The sequence below is a fragment of the Lacerta agilis genome, chromosome 2, assembly GCF_009819535.1.
Source record: "Lacerta agilis isolate rLacAgi1 chromosome 2, rLacAgi1.pri, whole genome shotgun sequence".
In the NCBI taxonomy this organism is placed as follows: domain Eukaryota; kingdom Metazoa; phylum Chordata; class Lepidosauria; order Squamata; family Lacertidae; genus Lacerta; species Lacerta agilis.
The window spans coordinates 65927201-65945656 of NC_046313.1; the positions used below are offsets into that span (position 1 = coordinate 65927201).

Here is an 18456-nt window from a genome sequence, read left to right on the forward strand (position 1 = left end):
TGCTCAATACCCTCTCCTGTAGAATTGAAGAGCTGCTGCAGAAAAGAATCCCTGAAAATGTGGGGTAAAGCAGTGTGCGATTACTGAGCCTCCTACAAAAGACACGAGAAAAATTAGATTGTCCACTTCCGGAAGGAGAAAGCTCCACCCTGCCAACGTTTTATCTACCCTGCCAACATTTTATCTTTGTAGGGGAAAGCAGGGGGAAAGATTGTATACCCTAAATCTGAATATGCTCCTGCTCATTTAGGAACTCCCATCAGACCCTTTCAGGAGGTGGAGCCATAACAAGGGCAATTTTGTTTCAATGAAGTGGCCTGTAGCCTCTAGGCTGGCAATTTCTGAATTGGTGGATCAAAAGACGAGTTAACTGGTACATCTTTCTCGCTGCTATATTGGAGTTGTTTGTCTTCAATACCAGATGAAAAGAGGGGGACTCTGGTTGTTTCCACACTAGCCATTTTCTTTGATTGTACATCAAACAAACTCTGTTTTTATGGTGTTATCTACCACTAGTGCCAACCCATTGCACATCAGGGTTTTCTGTGTTCCATCTTTTTACATTCCTGGTTTGTACTGATACTTTTTGTCTCAAAAGGCAGTTCCTGCACTAGTGGAACTACAATATCCCTGAGGTTTCTAAGGGCTACCGTCCATTTAGTCAATAGATTATTCCTTGCTCATTTGAAAATGGCTAGTTGCTCTTGCTCACTCCTGGCCAAGGAATTCCTGGAAGCAAACCACACTGAATTCATTAGGACATATTTGTAGACATGATTATGATTGTGTTGTTAGCCCTTAATTAGTCAATTCTTGTTTCCTGGAGAGGAGCTTTAACTGCTGTCCAAGCAATAGCTTGTTACATTTTACTTTTTTATTCTGCTATTGTAATTGTACCAATAATTAGAAGAAGAAATTGCTGTGGCTGCAAAAAAAGGAAATCAATTAAAGCCATTTAAAAGAACGGGAACTAATTAAGGGTCAGTTCTCTCCCCCCCCCCCCCCGCTACTAGAGAACAAGAAGCAACTAATTGGCTATTTTAAAAGAAAGGGGCAGGGAGGAACCTATTCATTAAAGGTACAGTTGCAGGGGAACTTCCCTCCAAGTGAAGATACAATAGGATCTTGCCTGATTTTTATGGACAATATAGCACTATGTCAAGTGCTGTGTGGAGCCATAATTTTTATTTCTGCTTCCAGCTGACTGTAGTTAAGCAATGCCTTGGTAGCACTAGTGTGGAATCAACTTCTAGTTGGTGGGGGGGGGAATGAATTGAGGACAGTTCAAAACTACCCAAGGGAAAGGTACATAGATACATACTGTTATGTGTGGTGGGGGAGGAAGTAGACTGTATGTGAGATCCTTCTATCCCTTGGCTCCAGCAAGTGTTAAAATATAAGCCAAGCTGGCTTCCTGGCTGAGGTGACAGCCTGGGTGATGGGCCATTAAGGGAAACAAATGAAAGGGGCTCTGTGTGAGATGGCACATGAGTGTCCCCCCAGCTTGTAGTTAGTTAAAAGGATGAAGCCAGAGTTTAGAGTTGAGTTGCAGTGATGTGAGCTGGAGAGTAAAGCAGCAAGCTGGGAGAAGACAGAGAGACAGAGCAATGTTGGATGTCTGTAAAATCCTAGGCTGTGGCTATTGGGGTGTTAATGCTGTGAACCCCTCCTTTGTAGGCTCAGGTTGTATATATGTGTAAATAAACTGTATATCCTAAAGGCACCACAGTCTCCACTCTGCCTCATTCCCAAAACGAAACACGAATCCTGGGTAAGCGCCTGGAACCCCTGGAATCTCGCAACTCTTGGAGATTTGGGTGGCGTGCAACAATAGGCTACGTAAGAATCCTATTGGAACAACGAAAGAGGCACAGTCACATGTAGCTCAGTTCCTGATGCAAAGTAATGTTGTTTGGATGGTTAGCCAATCTAAGTTGTGAAAAAAGAGCAAACCCAATTAGGAGGACTCAGCCTGTCCTCCAGTTTGCGGATGAAGTCACTTGTATTTCTTTGGACTTGGATGCCACATTCAGTTCATGAGAGGATCAGGAGTGCCAACTTAAATAAAAGATTGTGGGGACCCAGGTAAGCACCACCCTGCATAATCAATCACATGGCAGAGTTCACACACACCATTTGAAAGGGAATGCCCAACAACTTTTGGGGGGCCCACAAGTATTTTATTGTGGGGGCCGAAGCCCCCACGGCCTCTAAGAGTTGGCTCCTTTGGAGAAGATTGTGGCTAGATCTAGAATTCTGACAAGATGTGAGCCCCACCACTTGTGGTTTTGACACATATCTTTGAGAGGGGAGCTGCCTTGTTTCATAAGAGATGTTAAATCCTTCCTTAAGGGAGGGAGAGACACCCCCTCCTGCCTTAAAAGGGCCTCTCCCCACAAAAAAAACCCAAAAGACAGGGAGTTTAAAGTTGAGCAAGGTGTCAGAGAAGACAGGAGTTATTGAGTGGTAGGGATTCCCAAGACACTTTTACAGCTTCTCACTGGGCTGCGGGGACTGGAAGTTGCTTTGGTTGCCCTCGTGAACAGCTGTGCTGGCTGGGAAATGAAGCTGCGGATGGGGGCATCCCTGAGGATTGCCCTGTAGCTCTAAGCAGGCTTTGGAACCACCTACTCCTCAATTCAGTTACAGGTAGGTAGCCGTGTTGGTCTGCCGTAGTCGAAACAAAATAATTAATAAATAAAAAAATCCTTCCAGTAGCACCTTAGAGGCCAACTAAGTTTGTTATTGGTATGAGCTTTCGTGTGCATGCACACTTCTTCAGATATCTTCATGCACACGAAAGCTCATACCAATAACAAACTTAGTTGGTCTCTAAGGTGCTACTGGAAGGATTTTTTTTTGTTGTTTCCTAAATTCAGAGTTATTATTATTCCCTTACTCAATCAGGAAGGAAGCGGAGGGAAGAAGTCGGCCGAGAAACAGCTCACAACAACCTTGCTAGGTAGTCCATTGCTAACAACCCCCATATTGCAGATTGGAGGGCGGGTGCCGCTGAGGCTGAGAACGAGCCGTCTACGAAAACCTTGCAGCGTCCGATACTTCCGAGGTGGGGGCAGCAGAGGAGGAGGCGCGACTTCTAACTACTCCGCTCCAACCACTCGCACGCAGACACGTTGCGCTCTCAGAACCCCGGAAGGCGGTAGCAGGAGGACACGTTTCACTCTTAACTTTTCCTATCTCTACGGCTGCTGGGGGCGGAGTTCCGGACGGGGGACAATAGAGTTACCGACGTCGATGGTTTCGGTTGCCTTGGTTCCCTTTCCTTTTTACCTCCGGGCGAAGGGTCGACCGGAAGCAGGAAGAAGAAGGGCAGGAGGGAGTAGGATGGTCGTGGGTCTGCTAGGCGGTGGATCCGCGCGGTGCCTGCGGGGGTCGGCCGCCGCCATGGCGCTGCCGCCCCTGCTCTTCCTCCAGCTCCTCCTGGCCGTGTCGGTGCCTCGAGGGGCTGCGGAGCTCACAGATGGCAACAGCGAGCACCTGAAAAGAGAGCACTCGCTCATCAAGCCTTACCAGGGTGCGTGGGGTGGGCAGGGGCCGCTGCCCCCCGACTCTTCCGCCCCTTCCTTCTCGCCCGCCTTTCTTGAGCCTTCCTCATCCTGGCTGCCCCTGGTTAACGTTCAGGTCGCGTTGGGCCAAGGGGAAGACTTGGTTTTGACACTTAAGGAAGTAGAGAGGAAAACCAAAGGGCCGCGGAGACAGGACTATTCGTTTCGCACACATTCTCGAAGGACCCTAATAAATAACCAGGCAGGACCTTTCTGTGCCCAGGACATCCCCTTCAATTTGAAGGCCATGAGGGGACGGGCGGGGATCGATTGGAGTCTTTGGTTTGTGTAATACACAGATCTTACAGATCCAGAGGAAAGCCCCAGTAGCCTAGTAAATAATATATTGTAAATTAATGGAGTCACGTCCATCAAGTTGCCATGAATAATCAGTTTCTGCTGATTGGTAGCCAAAGAATGGGGAGAACAAGTGAACACAGTTCCCATCATTTTTGTGAGGTGGTGGTTTTGTGCCTAGTCTGTAACTTCTGGTTTTCATGGTATCTTCTTTGTTTTAGGGGTTGGCTCCAGTTCAATGCCCCTCTGGGATTTCCAGGGGAGTACAATGCTGACCAGCCAGTATGTTCGATTGACCCCTGATGAGCGCAGTAAGGAGGGTTCAATCTGGAACCGAGTGGTGAGTGTGTTTTCTGCATGGGAAAGTGGTAGTGGGATGAGACTAGCAGTGATCATGCCTACTTAACAATACCCAAAGTGTGTGTGTGTGTGTGTGTGTTAAAGGAAGGTTAAAGGAACTTGCGAAAAATTCTCAAAAGTGCTTAGGACTACTATATTCTGTCTTCTAGCCCTGCTTCCTAAAGGATTGGGAGCTCCATGTCCATTTCAAGATCCATGGAATAGGCAAGAAGAATCTGCATGGAGATGGTTTTGCTCTGTGGTATACTCGGGAGCGCCTTACTGCAGGTACTGAAGTGGGTTGAATAGTCAGGGTGGTATCCTACTGTGATGAATTCTGGGCCCCCAAATGCCATTATGAGTGGATAGTTTCTGAGCTAAGTTGCTTAAACTAGCATAGCATTGTAATGTGCAGCAAGTCCTTCTGAGTTGAATGATATTTCCCCATATCATTGTGTAGAGGGATGTTTTTAAATGGAGAAACATTCAGTCATGTGAGCTCCTACTTGCAGTCTGTAGTGGCACAGCCCATACAGGTTTGCCATCTCAGTGAGAACTAGGCCTTCATAGTAAGCTCTTAAGAATGTTGGGTAAGCACTGCTGCATGTTCTTCTGGGAGTTATTAATTACATATCATCTCATTGTTGCTCGAGAATGTGTGTGCAGATGCTTAATTGTTGTTTCACATCTAGATCTAAATTCTTACTTACTTGACATGTTTCTATAGGAGATAATGCATGTGTGACAGTAGAAAAGCTGCTGTTCAAGAAGTTGGGGAACATTCATCATAGTTACCGTATATTCTTTGTGCAGAATGTTTGAAAATAATACAGCCTTTCTTACAATGTTTGCTGGCAACATTCAAGTGCTTCAAACTGTATAGAAATAATGATGCTCTCTACAGATTAATCTGTAGAGTTCTGCCTGGCTGAATTATGTTGTTCAGTGGTGCAAGGATGCAGATCTAGTCACCATACTCTGCTTTGTCCTTCTCAGGCCCTGTCTTTGGCAGCAAAGATAACTTCCATGGACTGGCCATTTTCCTGGACACTTACCCAAATGATGAAGCTACAGAGGTAAGTGATGACACACACTGGCTTTGAGGGTTGCTTGTACTTGCAAGCCAAGCACAGTCGTACCTCGGATGTTGAATGGAATCCGTTCCAGAAGTCCGTTCAACTTCCAAAACGTTCAGAAACCAAGGTGTGGTTTCCGATTGGCTGCAGGAAGCTCCTGCAGCCAATCAGAAGCTGCGTCGGACATTTGGGTTCCAAAGAACGTTCGCAAACTTCTGGGTTTGCAGCATTCGGGAGCCAAAAGGTTCGACTTGCAAGGCGTTTGGGAGCCAAGGTACAACTTTATGGGGTTTAATATTAACTACAGTGGTACCTCTGGTTACAAACTTAATTCGTTCCAGAGGTCTGTTCTTAAGCTGAAACCATTCTTAACATGAGGCGCGCTTTCACTAATGGGGCCTCCTGCTTCTGCTGCGCTGCTGGCACGCAACTTCTACTCGTATCCCAGGGCAATGTTCTCAACTAGGGGCATCTACTTTCGGGTTAGTGGAGCTCATTACCTGAAGCATTCGTAAGGAGGATGGTATGTAACCCGAGGTTCCACTGTAACTGGAATTGTCTCACAGACAGGTGGAGCTTCCATGTGCATATGTTTGTTTCACAAGTATTTAGGGTAAGAGCTACATGCAGAAGATTTAAAACCCTGCTACTTTTATTGTGCAGCGTGTGTTTCCATACATCTCTGCCATGGTGAACAATGGATCCCTGACATACGACCATAGCAAAGATGGTCGCTGGACAGAGCTGGCAGGCTGCACAGCTGACATTCGTAATCGGAACCATGACACTTTTTTGGCTATCCGTTACTCCCGGGGACGTCTGACAGTAAGTTGGCTGGGGTACTACGTTGAATGCATTCTTCATCGGTTGCCTTAGGTGGGGAACCTTTTTGTCCCAGTGGGCCAGATTCATATCTTTCCCCCGCAACTCCGTGGGCCAATTTTGACAACTCAGTCATTTGGAAGTACCAAGCATTGAGTTTGCAAAATGCTTTGTGCAGTGGTTTTCAAGTGCCTGACAACCACCTAGTTGGGTGTTTGGGAAAAGCTATGCAATGGGAATCAACAATGCCTGCAAAACAGCTTCCAGTAGGTGGTGTTAGGGTAGTCCCAGTCAACATGGGCAATGGTCAAGGATGATGAAAGCTGTAGTCCACGACATTTGGAGAGGTCCAGTTTGGGGAAGGTAGCAAGATGCAAAATATAGAACCGATTGTCCGGACAATATAGTATGGTATGGTCAATTTCTCTTCCTCAGAATTGAAGCTCTAGTGTGCTTGTAAGGTTTTTTTATGTGGTTGGGAGAGTGAAAGCTGGGTTGTTCTTCACATCCAAGATGACACTTATTTTGCAGGTGATGACTGATGTGGAGGACAAAAATGAATGGAAAAATTGCTTTGATGTTGCTGGAGTCCGCCTGCCCACTGGTTACTTCTTTGGGGCTTCTGCTGGTACAGGCGATCTATCTGGTAAGGGCTGCTTGCCAATAAGGTGGAATTGGCTCTGTTGCCTAGATCTGGTGTTATAGGTAAAGCAGAGCTACCGTATTTTTAGGTAAAGTGAAGACAATACATTTGTACTACTGAACTGGGTACTAGAGGATCTTAAGTCAACTTCCTGAATTAATAGCTTCTTTATTTAAAAAAAGTCTTCTTTCTCTAAGAGATGGCATTTTAAATAAGCTGTACCACCACATTACAACTTGATGTCTTTGTTTCCTAGACAATCATGACATCATCTCAATGAAGTTATTTCAGCTGATGGTGGAACATCCACCAGAGGAAGAAAACATTGACTGGACAAAAATTGAGCCTAGTGTCAGCCTTCTCAAGTCACCAAAAGGTGAGTTCTTAGTATTTTTGCTTTGAATGCTCATGAAGCAAACAGGAGATCACTCCTTCATGTGAGGAAGCATCCCCATATCTCTTCAGGGCATGCTAAATGGTCAGCATGCACTTTCATGGAGCTGTGCTTGACCCTTGATTAGCTTGAAGCGGTAGACTGAAATGAAAATCTTGATCCCTTTTACTAGGGAGCGCTTAGGAATCCCAGTGCAATGACAGCTATAATCTTATACATACGTTCTAGTATTTATGTCCTTCCGAATTCAGTGAAATCCTCTGAGTAAATATTTATTTATGTGTTATGAACATTTGTAATCTGAAGGTCCCAAGTTGGGATTGTTGTAAAATGTGTTTACTTGGATAGGCATAAAATCTGTATCATGTTGGTGGCTTGAATTTAATTCTGGGTATAATTCTCCAGAAGCTCTCTTCTGCAGCTCAGAATTTTGACAACCTGTAATCCTGTTCATGCATCCAAACAATGTGTATTTTGTAAAGAAATGTGCTATGGCGCATGTTGGAAGCACAAGAGGTCCAGAGGGTGACAACATGAGAACAGGCCTTTTCTGCAGTGGCTCCCCTCCTGTGGGATGCTCTCCTCAGGGAGGCTCGCCTGTTGCCTTCTTGAATATATTTAGGACCAGGCAAAAACATTCCTCTTCTCCCAGGCCTTCGGCTAATTAGCCAATTATGTCCTTTTAAACTGTAGGTGGGGTTTATTGCTTCATTTGTTAGTTTCTTATGTATTTTTGTGTTTTATATTCTAAACTGTCTTGTGATCCTTGGATGAAGGGAGGTATAGAAATTTAATAAAATAATAATAAAAGTTGGAATTGATTAAAAAAAATACTTTAAAATGTGTATAGATATGCCTGTGCCATCCATACCCCAGTGATCCCCATCTGCTGCACCATCCATGAGTGTAAAGAGATGAAGGGGGCTTTAAATTTATTTTTATTATTTTATTATATTTCTATCCCACCCTCTCTCCCCACAATTGGGGGTGGGGATTCTAAAAGCAGTTACAGTTAAAAACATTATTTCATCCCATGGTATCAGAGTTGCCAAGAACAGTATGTATTCTTCAGTCACTAAATGCCTGGACACACAGGAATGTTTTCAAATTCCTTGTGAATGGCTCACCTCATTAGGGGGGACATTCCACAAATTAGTAAGCCACCAGTGAAAAGGCCCTGTCATGGGTTAATGCCAACCAGTCTGCCTCTGTGGCGGCACCACTGAGAACGTCATTTTATCACCGTTGTTTGAGCATACTTAGAAACATTCTTGTGATCAGGAACCTTGATAATGCAGGGTAGCTGATCACAGGGAGATTTCCAAGTACATTCAGCCAAATATGCTTAGAAGCCCCTTTTCAGGCCTTCCTGCTCAATGCAAGACAGTTGAGGGTGGAACAGAGCAATATTTGGAGACAGGTGGCATGCCTTCTTCTCTTTCCCCTACACACTGTGCATTCTTGGCAATGTTAGAAACTCAGATATATAAACTAGGCACCAAATGGCTCCTGATACTAGGGTTACCGGTACATTCACCAAAATAGAATGCCTCGTTGACATTTGGGGGCTACCAGATGATGGGAGACATCAGGTGCCATTCTGGCACCCAGGCATCTTCACTTGGTCACAAGTGGCCAATAGCCAGGTGCAAAATGCGCCTGGCTCCTGGCAAATTTTGACCGCTGATTCTTAGGGATTGTATCAACTCATTTCCTGTCTAGCCTGAGAATGTGATGTGTGTTGTAAAATCTCTTTCAACTTCTCTTTCCCACCCCCTCTCCTTTAGATAACGTGGATGACCCGACAGGAAACTTCCGCAGTGGGCCCTTGACGGGTTGGAAGGTGTTCCTCTTGCTCCTGTGTTCTCTGCTTGGCATCATTGTTTGTGCCGTGGTGGGAGCTGTGGTCTTCCAGAAACGCCAGGAGCGGAACAAGCGATTTTACTAGAGGGGGAAGCAAGCCCACATTCTGGGCATTTGGGAATATTTTTTACAGGGGGGAGGGAGAATTGTATAGACTCTGGTTTCCAAAAGGCTCTTTCAGAGAAATACATGGATTTTCATATCTCCCCCGCCCCCAACCTGGCAGCACAAGCCCGACAACATATGTCAGAATAATCAGGAAGGTAGGGGGAGCACCTTTTCTCTCTTTTTGAGTGCTATTCAGAGCCGTCATCCCCTCTTTAACACCTTTTTTTTAAAGGGGGGAGAGAACTGTGGTTAGAGGTGGGTGTTCCTCCTCTATGGGGCATGACTCTGCATCCCAGCTAGTATGTGCTGGTGTTTCTCTAGCAGGGCAATATTTCCAGAGTCCTGCTAACTGCTGGCAGCAATTTTCTTGCCTGGCCCGTAAGCCACCTTCAAGGTGGGTGTTTTGAACTGAATGTATTTTGTAGTCTCACTGGCCCTGGTACTTCCTTTTAGTACCAGCTCTTTACTGCTGAGCGTGAGACTAATTTACACCAAAACAACTGGTGACTATCAAATGTGATCTCTCCCGCCCCCCTTTGGTGATGGAACCTGTGATTACATTGCTCTGAGAGAGTGGGAACTTGATTTTTTTTTTCAGTTACTGTGGAGTATATGCCAAAATTTGGTCACAGACGTTCAGGTCCTGCTCTGAATCATCGCATTAAACTTCTGAACTAGGTGGTTCTGGTGGTGGGACCTTGCCATAGCCACATAGCTGCGTGTGGATCTGCAAGATGATGGGTGAAAGAGAGGGTGTGTGAAATAAAAGTGGAAAACTGACCTCAGCTGCTGGTTTGTCTTAATTTTATGGAGTATGAGTAAGAATGGTGGGTTAATGGGGCCTTTAATGTGATGTAGCCTTGTGGCTTGGGCTCATGTTGGACTCGATATGTATCACTTCACACTGCAGGTGGTGAATTATTTTCAGTGAATTGTTAAAAATGTAGCTGTGTTAGGAGTTCAGTAAGAAAAAAAGCCTTATTCCTTCACTGCATTTTTCGGTGCAGAAAGATTTGCAATCTTTTTGCTCACTTCTCAACTCAGTCAGTAAGCTGTTACTTAACATACATCACTTTCCCTTAAAGAACAAGACTAAAATGATTTAAATAAATAAATGATAAAGCAAGTGCATGTATATACACATGCTAGCTGCTTATTCCTGTGCTATGGAAGGTTCTCCTGCTGTTGGCCCTACACTCTTGTCAGTGTCTTTTACTACAGCCAGGCAGGTGTTTCTAAAAGAGGAGCTTCTGAAGAGCAGTTTTAAGGCAATCCAAGCCTTTAGTCTTATAATCTAAAAGACATGACACACAAGGAAAAAATAGGAAAAGGGAGGAGGAAAACACACTCATACATCAGTTCTTAAAGTTACAGTTCATCTAAGATGGAAACAGTTTAGGTCAGGCTTCCTCAACCTCAGCCCTCCAGATGTTTTGAGACTACAATTCCCATCATCCCTGACCACTGGTCCTGCTAGCTAGGGATCATGGGAGTTGTAGGTCAAAAACATCTGGAGGTCTGAGGTAGAGAAAGCCTGGTTTAGGTAGTTGACAGTATTGTTGCCATTAGGTAATAGTTGAGGGAAGACCAGATGCAGATGGCTTCTTAGCAGGGCAGGTGGAAGGAATTACGTTCTTCTCTGCAGCCTGAAAGTATGATAAGTATAATAACAACTTTCCACTGGGCAATGATATCTGATTTATGAAAATACTTATATACCTCTGTATCATAAAAATATATCAAAGTGGTTTATAAAAATATAAAACCAGTCAAATCATAAAAAGTTTAAAGCCAAAAAATTAAAAACAAACAACAGTAGACCATGATGTGAATCACCCTGAGATCTATCAGTATGGGGTGGTATGCAAATATAATTATTAATTGTGTGGTGTGTACTCTTAACTGTTTGCATCGGTCTGGCTCAGTATAAAAGTTTTCTGCAGACATTTAAAAGCTGGCATAGAAGGAGCCTGCTGACACACTTCTGCCCACCTCTCTGTTCTTAGAATCATAGAATTGCAGAGTTGGAAGAGACCCCAAGGGGCATCTTAGTACAACCCCATGCAATGCAGAAATCTCAACTAAAGTATCCATGATGGATGGTCATCCAACCTCTGCTTAAAATACCAGTGAAGGAGAGAGTCCATCACCTTCTGGGGTCATCTATTCCACTGTCGAAACAACTCTTACCACAGAAAGCTCTTTCTAACGTTACATAGTTGGAATTGCCTTTCTTGTAACTTGAATCCATTGGTTCAAGCCCTAAATTCCTGAGCAGGAGAAAACAAGCTTGCTCCACTGATCTTCCATCTGACAGGCCTTGAGATATTTGAAGGTAGCTAATCATATCTCCTTTCGGTTTCTTCTTTACCAGACTAAACATAACCAACTCCCTCCACCATTCCTTATAAGGCTTGCTTTCCAGACCCTTGACCATCTTGGCCGCCTCCCTCTGCACATGTTCCAGCTTGTCAACATCCTTTGTAAATTGGGGTGCCCAGAAGTGGACATAGTACTCCAGGTGTGGTCTGACCAAGACAGAAAATCCAGGCCATTCCTGTTACCACACCTTCAGTGCATTTTGAGCTGGGTTTCTGCACTCCCAATACTTGAGAAACTGGCTCAGGCTTGCGCTCTGGCTGCAGCAGTTTCTGTTCCAGAAGTCAGGGAGAGAGCCGGAGGCATATTCTACGACAGCAATGTCTAAAGGGGTTTGGAGGTGCTAAGGGAGATGGGATGCTGCTAGACAGGTGATGCTTTCCAAATGTTGCGTTGGAACCCACATCAGTCCTCTGCCAGCATAACCCACGTGGCCAGGGACGATGGGCATTATAGTCCAAAACATCTGGCAAGACTGGCAGGATTATTGTAATAACCTGCAGTTTTATAAGAGTACAGTATATATTTAAAGCAGATGAATAAATGAGCAAATTAAGTTAATTTGGATATGCAGAAGATATAAAAAAACAAATTTAAGGAACCGTAAAAAGAGGGGGAAGGAAGTCAAGTTTTGAAATGTTAAAATGATTGTTCTTCGCTCCTGACCAATGGCACACCGGCACCTCTCCTCCTGCAGGAGAGGGGAGGTTCTCCAGCGAACGGCCCGGCGCCGCTACCTTCCCGAGGCCTGCTGGGAGTTGTAGTCCTGCCTCCCGAAGGCCGCGCGGCTGCTCAGCCTTCTCGGCTGGAGCGATTACGTGGCTCGAGGAGCGGAGGAGAGGCGGGACGCAGGCGCGGCGTGATGGCGGTTCCCGTGCGCAGCCCGTCGGTGTTCTTGCGGCTCTTGCTGCTGCTGGCCGGCCTCGCCTCGCCCGGCTGGGGCCTCTACTTCCACCTGGGCGAGACGGAGCGCAAGTGCTTCATCGAGGAGATCCCCGACGAGACCATGGTCATCGGTGCGTCTGGCGGGGCGGAGGGGAGAGCGCGGAAAGTGGCGCTAGCTAGAGAGTGGGGTCGGGTTCATGGCCCGGGAGGGGTAAAGAGGGGGTGGATCTGGGGCGCAATGAACTGGGGGGGGGGGACCCTGCGGGTATTAAAAGGCTTTTGAGGGGCTGCCGATCGGGAAGGGAGTTGGGCAATCAAACTGGTTGAGATGGGAACACGGGAGGAGATTTACCTATGTATATGTATATAGCAGATGGTGATGGAGATTAAGCTTGGAAATAAGTTATTTAACTGTTTGGGCGGCCAACTTTACGCTCATCCTATACCGTTTCTCTATTACAGGGAATTACCGGACGCAGCTGTTTGATAAGCAACGGGAAGAGTACCTTCCTGCTACTCCTGGCCTGGGCATGTTTGTGGAAGTGAAGGACCCTGATGAAAAGGTATACGGACACAGAAGAAGCCACGTGTTCTGTTGCTCTGAGGGCAGATGTGTGTCTCGGGTGTATGGTGTAACCACAGACTCTTTCTGCTCAGAAGTATAGAGAAAAGGGTCTTTCCTTTTCTGATCTTGATCTCCTAAGGGCCATTATTTTGATTGTATTTTCCTGGTCTGTTGTCTGGTGTGCTGATACACAAGTATTTGGCCCATAAGATCCAACTTCTAGGGGCCAAGGTCCCTTCGGCCTCTCCAATACAATAATTTAGGGAGTCAGGGGCCCCCATGGGCATTGCCATTTAAATGGTGTGCATGTGCTGCCTCTAGTGATTGATTATGCAGGGTATGGCTTACCTGGGCCTCCCCAATATTTTATTCAAGTTGGCACCCCAGACTTGACCGGATATGAAGAAGCAGGGTTGTATTTTTGGTCCCTTATGCCCTTTTGTGTGGCAATAGGACTAGTATGTTGAGCTCACTACATCAGTGTTTTGTGAACAGTCAGCTTTGGATAATTTGCAGACCACCTCTTTCATCTCCAAAGAAGAGTCGGATGCCTGTTGAGAGATAACAATGTGGATCTCAAACTTCATGCTGTTGATTTGTTGTCATGACCTTTTGCTGTGGAAAACCACTCAGCACACACCTGTTGGAGCTACAGATGTTGGCTTTATGGCCTGCAGAACTGGCAGTGTATCATGTTGATATATTATTGTACGTAGAACAGGCAATATATCATGGTGGAATAGACACAGCTTGAAGACTATCCAGAAGACTTCAGGTACACAATAGAAATCTTAATAGTTTTTAGTTATTCAGAGCAGAGTATTCCAGAAGCACCTGTGTAATCAACCTAAAATACTGGTACTACAAATTCTCAGTGTTTCCTATTTGAACTGATTATGGCTGTGTGAACCCTGGTATCAAAATGGTTTTGGTATGTTTGGTTGACTCATACGTTATATTTCCATCTCTTCTTGTTCTGTTCTATAGGTGGTGTTGTCTCGACAGTATGGGTCAGAGGGCAGATTCACCTTTACTTCACACACACCTGGGGAACATCAGATCTGCCTACATTCTAATTCCACAAAGTTTTCCCTTTTTGCGGGAGGCATGCTGGTAAGAGGATTCATGCAAAGGGAAGATTTGTGTTTGGGTTCATTTGACTTGACAAGCCAGCTCCTGAAGCATCATGCTTTGGTGGGTATCTTCAGGCCCAAGTTTTCACTGTTGACGTTGTTTTGAATTTCATTGCAGAGGGTCCACCTTGATATCCAGGTTGGGGAACATGCCAACGACTATGCTGAGATTGCAGCCAAGGACAAGCTGAGTGAGCTGCAGCTACGCGTACGCCAGCTCCTAGAGCAGATTGAGCAGATCCAGAAAGAGCAGAACTACCAGCGGGTAAAAAGAGGGGGACTGTGGGTGAAACTTAATGTCATGTTAAGGTGATAGTTCCAGCTTCACAAGTATTTCGGCTTGCCAAATGGAACAAGCTGCCCTCTCCTCCATCCATTCACTTTTCTGGGGATTCTCCTGACCCAATTTGGAGAGGGCAGGGATGTTGGGGAAATTACCATTGCGCTAGTGGGACTCATTGTGCTGGCTTCTACTAGTGCAACACCTTGGTTGAATCCAGCTCTGTACTTCAGTGCCAGAGCACCTGCTTCATTTGCCAAAGGTCTATGTTCATTCTCTGATGTCTCCAGTTAAAAGACTCTGGCAGCAGATGATGAGGAAGACATTTCCCCATGAGACCCTAGACATCCCCAGCCAATCAGAGTAGACAATACCAGCCTACATGGACAACTAGTCTGTCTTGGCATGGGTAGCTTCCAAAGAGGTTCTCAGCTGGTCTCCAGTAATGCTCTGTATAATAAGACTGGGAAAGGAAATGGTCTGCTTACATGCGCACATCATACAGTTCTGACGTAGGGAAGTGGGCTTCCTTCTAAAGGGTAATACTATAGGGAATATGCACCCTTATTAGTTAAGGTTGTGCTATTTGCAGAAGCTAGACTTCAGCCACATTCACACAATACGATTAAAGCACTATGATACCACTTTAAACAGTCATGGCTTCTCCTAAAAAGTCATGGGAACCATGGGCTGTTAAGGGTGCCAAAAGTTATAGAAGAGCCATTCCCCTCACAGAGCTGCAGCTCCCAGAATAGTTTAACAAGCACTCCCACTTCACAGGGATTTGTGGGAATTGTAGCGGTGTGAGGGGAATAGAGGCCTCCTACAACTCTCAGCACTCTTAATAAACTCCCAGAATTCTTTGGATGAAGCCATGGCTGTTTAAAATGGTATCAGTACTTTAAATGTGTAGTGTGAATGTGGCCAAACTTTGGTTTCGAGAGTCAGCTGTTTACCTACCAGTAACTCATGCTAAAAAAAGTATCCTTTTAGCTTTTGATGAATCCTCTCCCCTTTCTTGCTCATGAAATGTTTTCCCCTCTTCTTTTTTCCTCAGTGGCGAGAGGAGCGCTTCCGGCAAACTAGTGAGAGCACAAACCAGCGGGTTCTCTGGTGGTCCATTGTCCAGACCCTCATTCTTGTAGCCATTGGAGTCTGGCAGATGAGGCATCTTAAAAGTTTCTTTGAGGCCAAGAAGCTGGTATAAAAAAAGTGTGTGTGTTTTTGATGTCAGCAAAAGGCCTGCAGTACCCACAGGAGCCATTCCCAGTTCTTCAGTGCCTGCACGGGTGCTTCTCCTCTCCTCAGTCTGGTTGTTGTCCAGGCTCAGTGTCATCTACCTCTCTCTGCCTCTGTCCTTCCATCTCTCTTCCTCCCTGCCAACATCTCAGCCTGCTGTGGTTCCAGGGCAGCAGCTTCGCCTCTTAAGGCACTGTGTTCTCTCCAGACAATCCAGACCTGCCCTCCCTCACTGTCACTCATGTTCTGTGTGAGGAGCTTGGGGGGCACTTTTCTCTTGCCTAAGAGTGTCCTTCATCAAAAATCAACTAATCCCAAGGGCACCCAGGACCCTTTTTTTCCAGCCTGCATCACAAATGACAAAGCCAAGGAACTGATGCCAGTTTTGAGCCCTGCTGTATTTTTACTAGCTCTGACTTCTTGATGCCGCCAGTATGTTGCTTTGAAGAAAAGCACTGAATAAGAAGACCTGGAAGCTCTGCCTGCAGTTCTCCTGTCCTGTATATTCTCAATGTGAATGGGATATGGAATGATTTTGAGATTAACTGCTTTGGGATTGGTGGAATAATATTGGGGGACACTGTATGTATGTGTTGGGATATGTGATAATAATTGGGCTATTAACTGAGGATAGCCAAGTATTGAAATTTACTTGACTTATATCTTCCTCTGTAGCTTGCTAGAATTAAATTGGCTTTTCCTGTGTACACACAACCACTATTCTTCTGGCAGATCAGATGCCTCATTTTCTTACGAATGTGAGCTTATTGGTTGTAAGCTTGGTTCTGCACTGCTGTTCTTACAGCAGGAACATGTGCTGACTTGCTTGTTCCAGCTTTTCCACCAGCCCAATCCTAACTCGCATTTACTTGGAAGCAAACCCTGTTTGTTTCAATAGAATTCCTTTCTGAAGTAACTGTACAGTCCAGGTCTCCTAGGGGTTTGCTTTGCTAAATACATTTATGGTTCATATGATTTGATTATAATTCCAAAATTATTGAAGCATCCTCTCATGACCCCTCCCCTATCAAAGTTTGAGATTGATATTTGGGAGGGAAGAGACCCAGAAGACTGTTACATTCAAACTAGGAGGAGAGCCAAAAAGATTGTTAAATCAACAAGACCAATTTTGAACTGGTAAACCATGGTTTATTGGACTAAGACTGAACCATGTGCCCATACGCTCTTCCTTCCCCTTCTCCCTTCATTGCACCCAGCTTGGACACTTACATCATGCTTGTTAAGAATGGAAACCTAACACTTGTGAGCTGCAGCACTTAAGCCTAAGTTTGGAAGTTATGAGAAACTGGTATAACAAGCCCCCAATTTGGGTGCATAAGGAGAGGGGTAAGGATCGTGTGTGTTGGGAGGCACCCAGCTTGTTCTCAGGCCAATATCACTATGGGTGACCTAGCCACCATATGTAGACTATTTAAGTGAAGGGGCTATTACTGATGTCCAGTGTCTTTTGTTTGTAAATGTTACTGGTGACTGAGCCTTTGGAGAAGTGGCTATGTTGGCTTGGCGTATCAGATGGATTTTTTTAGGAGACACATTGGAGACAGAGAAAGTGCAGATATGATTAAACTCCCATCACAGCAAGACCTATCCATGCCTTCTTTTTGCTATAGAGGTCTGAAGCTCATATTTTGTGTGTCATGATGGCTGAGCAGAAAACTTAAAAGGGTAGCATATTCTTTACTAAGCTTTGGCTTCACAATTACCGTACTGATTTTACATGAAAGCAGACACAAGTGTACACTTTCCTAAATGTGAAAGGGAATTTTTTTGTTGCCAAAGCAAAAACCAGAATTGTTTACTAGAGGCAAGGGCTACAACCTGGGAAAACTGCAGTGACTTCTGCAATTGAAATGGCACCAGCCTTTCAATTTCTAAAATTTATCTTCATGGTTTTTTCCCCTTGCTGCTTTGAATATGTTGTGTTACTAGATTTACAAAAGGGCGGTGGTGGTATATTGCTGAGATACTTGTGAATGTCCTCAAGTTGCTAAGGAGTTCTGAGCCAGACATATTCTGCTCTGGCCTGAACTGTCCTGATTTTCAGATAGCAGAACTTGCTAAACACTGAAGTGCTGAAGATGTTCAGAATAATTCTTCGAGGGCATTAAACTGGGTTCAATTATAAAACTTCATGACTGTGCCAATATCTATCTTAAAAAAGAAAACAGTTGAGAGCACAGGAAAGCACATTCTAGGCTAGGTGTGAGGAACCTTTGACTCTCCAAATGATGCAGAACTACAGTTCCCATCATCCCTGGCCATTAGCCATGCTGTCTGCAGCTGATGGGACCTGTAGTTCAGTAACAAAGGTTCAGCCAAAGGCTCCCAGACCTGCTCTAGAATGAATGAAGATTGCTGTACTAGATTGCTACACTAGATGAGTGAATGCTGGTGTTCTTCTATTGGAACCAGGTTTGTTGGAAAGGGTCTCTTTCATCTGTTTTTCATTTTTGTTTTTTTAGTTTCCCAGGTTTGTGATATTTGCAATGGTCTGTGTTTGTGCCACTGACTAAACCATCCAGTTGAAGTGTTCTAAGATCCCAACTTCCCTAAAGCCACCTTGGCTGTGCTCCTATGAAACAAGTGAAGTTGCCTGTTTCTTACACTCTGCTGCGACCAACTAAGACAACTTAATGGGGTGACAATTTGAGATGCTCCAATATAGGAGTTCAAGTTTTTATGTAGGAGATTAAACAACTAAAGCTTTATGGGTGGGGGACCAGTTTTAATGAGTGGCACATGCTTGTTTTTTTTGTATTGTGGCTATTTTAGCCCTGGTTGCTACTGTAAAGCAAATGAGAGAAGTCAATAAAGATGGTATTTCCTTCTAACAATGACTGCTAACT

The 18456-nt window shown here is 45.0% G+C and overlaps 2 protein-coding genes across 2 annotated transcripts; both read left to right on the forward strand.

The window, feature by feature from the left end:
- Window positions 1-3224: 3224 nt before the first annotated feature.
- On the forward strand, window positions 3225-9893 carry LMAN2 (lectin, mannose binding 2). The gene is made up of 8 exons (XM_033140485.1): window positions 3225-3535; window positions 4085-4203; window positions 4373-4490; window positions 5199-5278; window positions 5942-6103; window positions 6632-6746; window positions 7000-7119; window positions 8925-9893. Exons 1-8 carry the CDS (start codon window positions 3256-3258, stop codon window positions 9083-9085), a joined length of 1155 nt encoding a protein of 384 aa, XP_032996376.1. The 5' UTR covers window positions 3225-3255; the 3' UTR covers window positions 9086-9893.
- Window positions 9894-9997: 104 nt separating this feature from the next.
- On the forward strand, window positions 9998-15562 carry TMED9 (transmembrane p24 trafficking protein 9). Its single transcript, XM_033141856.1, has 6 exons — window positions 9998-10021; window positions 12185-12503; window positions 12835-12935; window positions 13925-14050; window positions 14189-14335; window positions 15408-15562. Exons 1-6 carry the CDS (start codon window positions 9998-10000, stop codon window positions 15555-15557), a joined length of 867 nt encoding a protein of 288 aa, XP_032997747.1. The 3' UTR covers window positions 15558-15562.
- Window positions 15563-18456: the final 2894 nt, after the last annotated feature.

What these genes read in the sequence shown, in the direction of transcription:
- LMAN2 (XM_033140485.1), top strand. Translation starts at nt 3,256, where the DNA reads ATGGTTTCGGTTGCCTTGGTTCCCTTTCCTTTTTACCTCCGGGCGAAG. An exon ending in GTTCAATCTGGAACCGAGTG is followed by an intron (nt 4,204 to 4,372) that starts GTGAGTGTGTTT and finishes TCTGTCTTCTAG; the next exon opens with CCCTGCTTCCTAAAGGATTG. An exon ending in CCTTCTCAAGTCACCAAAAG is followed by an intron (nt 7,120 to 8,924) that starts GTGAGTTCTTAG and finishes CCTCTCCTTTAG; the next exon opens with ATAACGTGGATGACCCGACA.
- TMED9 (XM_033141856.1), top strand. Translation starts at nt 9,998, where the DNA reads ATGTATCACTTCACACTGCAGGTG. An exon ending in ATCACTTCACACTGCAGGTG is followed by an intron (nt 10,022 to 12,184) that starts GTGAATTATTTT and finishes CTCCTCCTGCAG; the next exon opens with GAGAGGGGAGGTTCTCCAGC. An exon ending in CGACGAGACCATGGTCATCG is followed by an intron (nt 12,504 to 12,834) that starts GTGCGTCTGGCG and finishes TCTCTATTACAG; the next exon opens with GGAATTACCGGACGCAGCTG.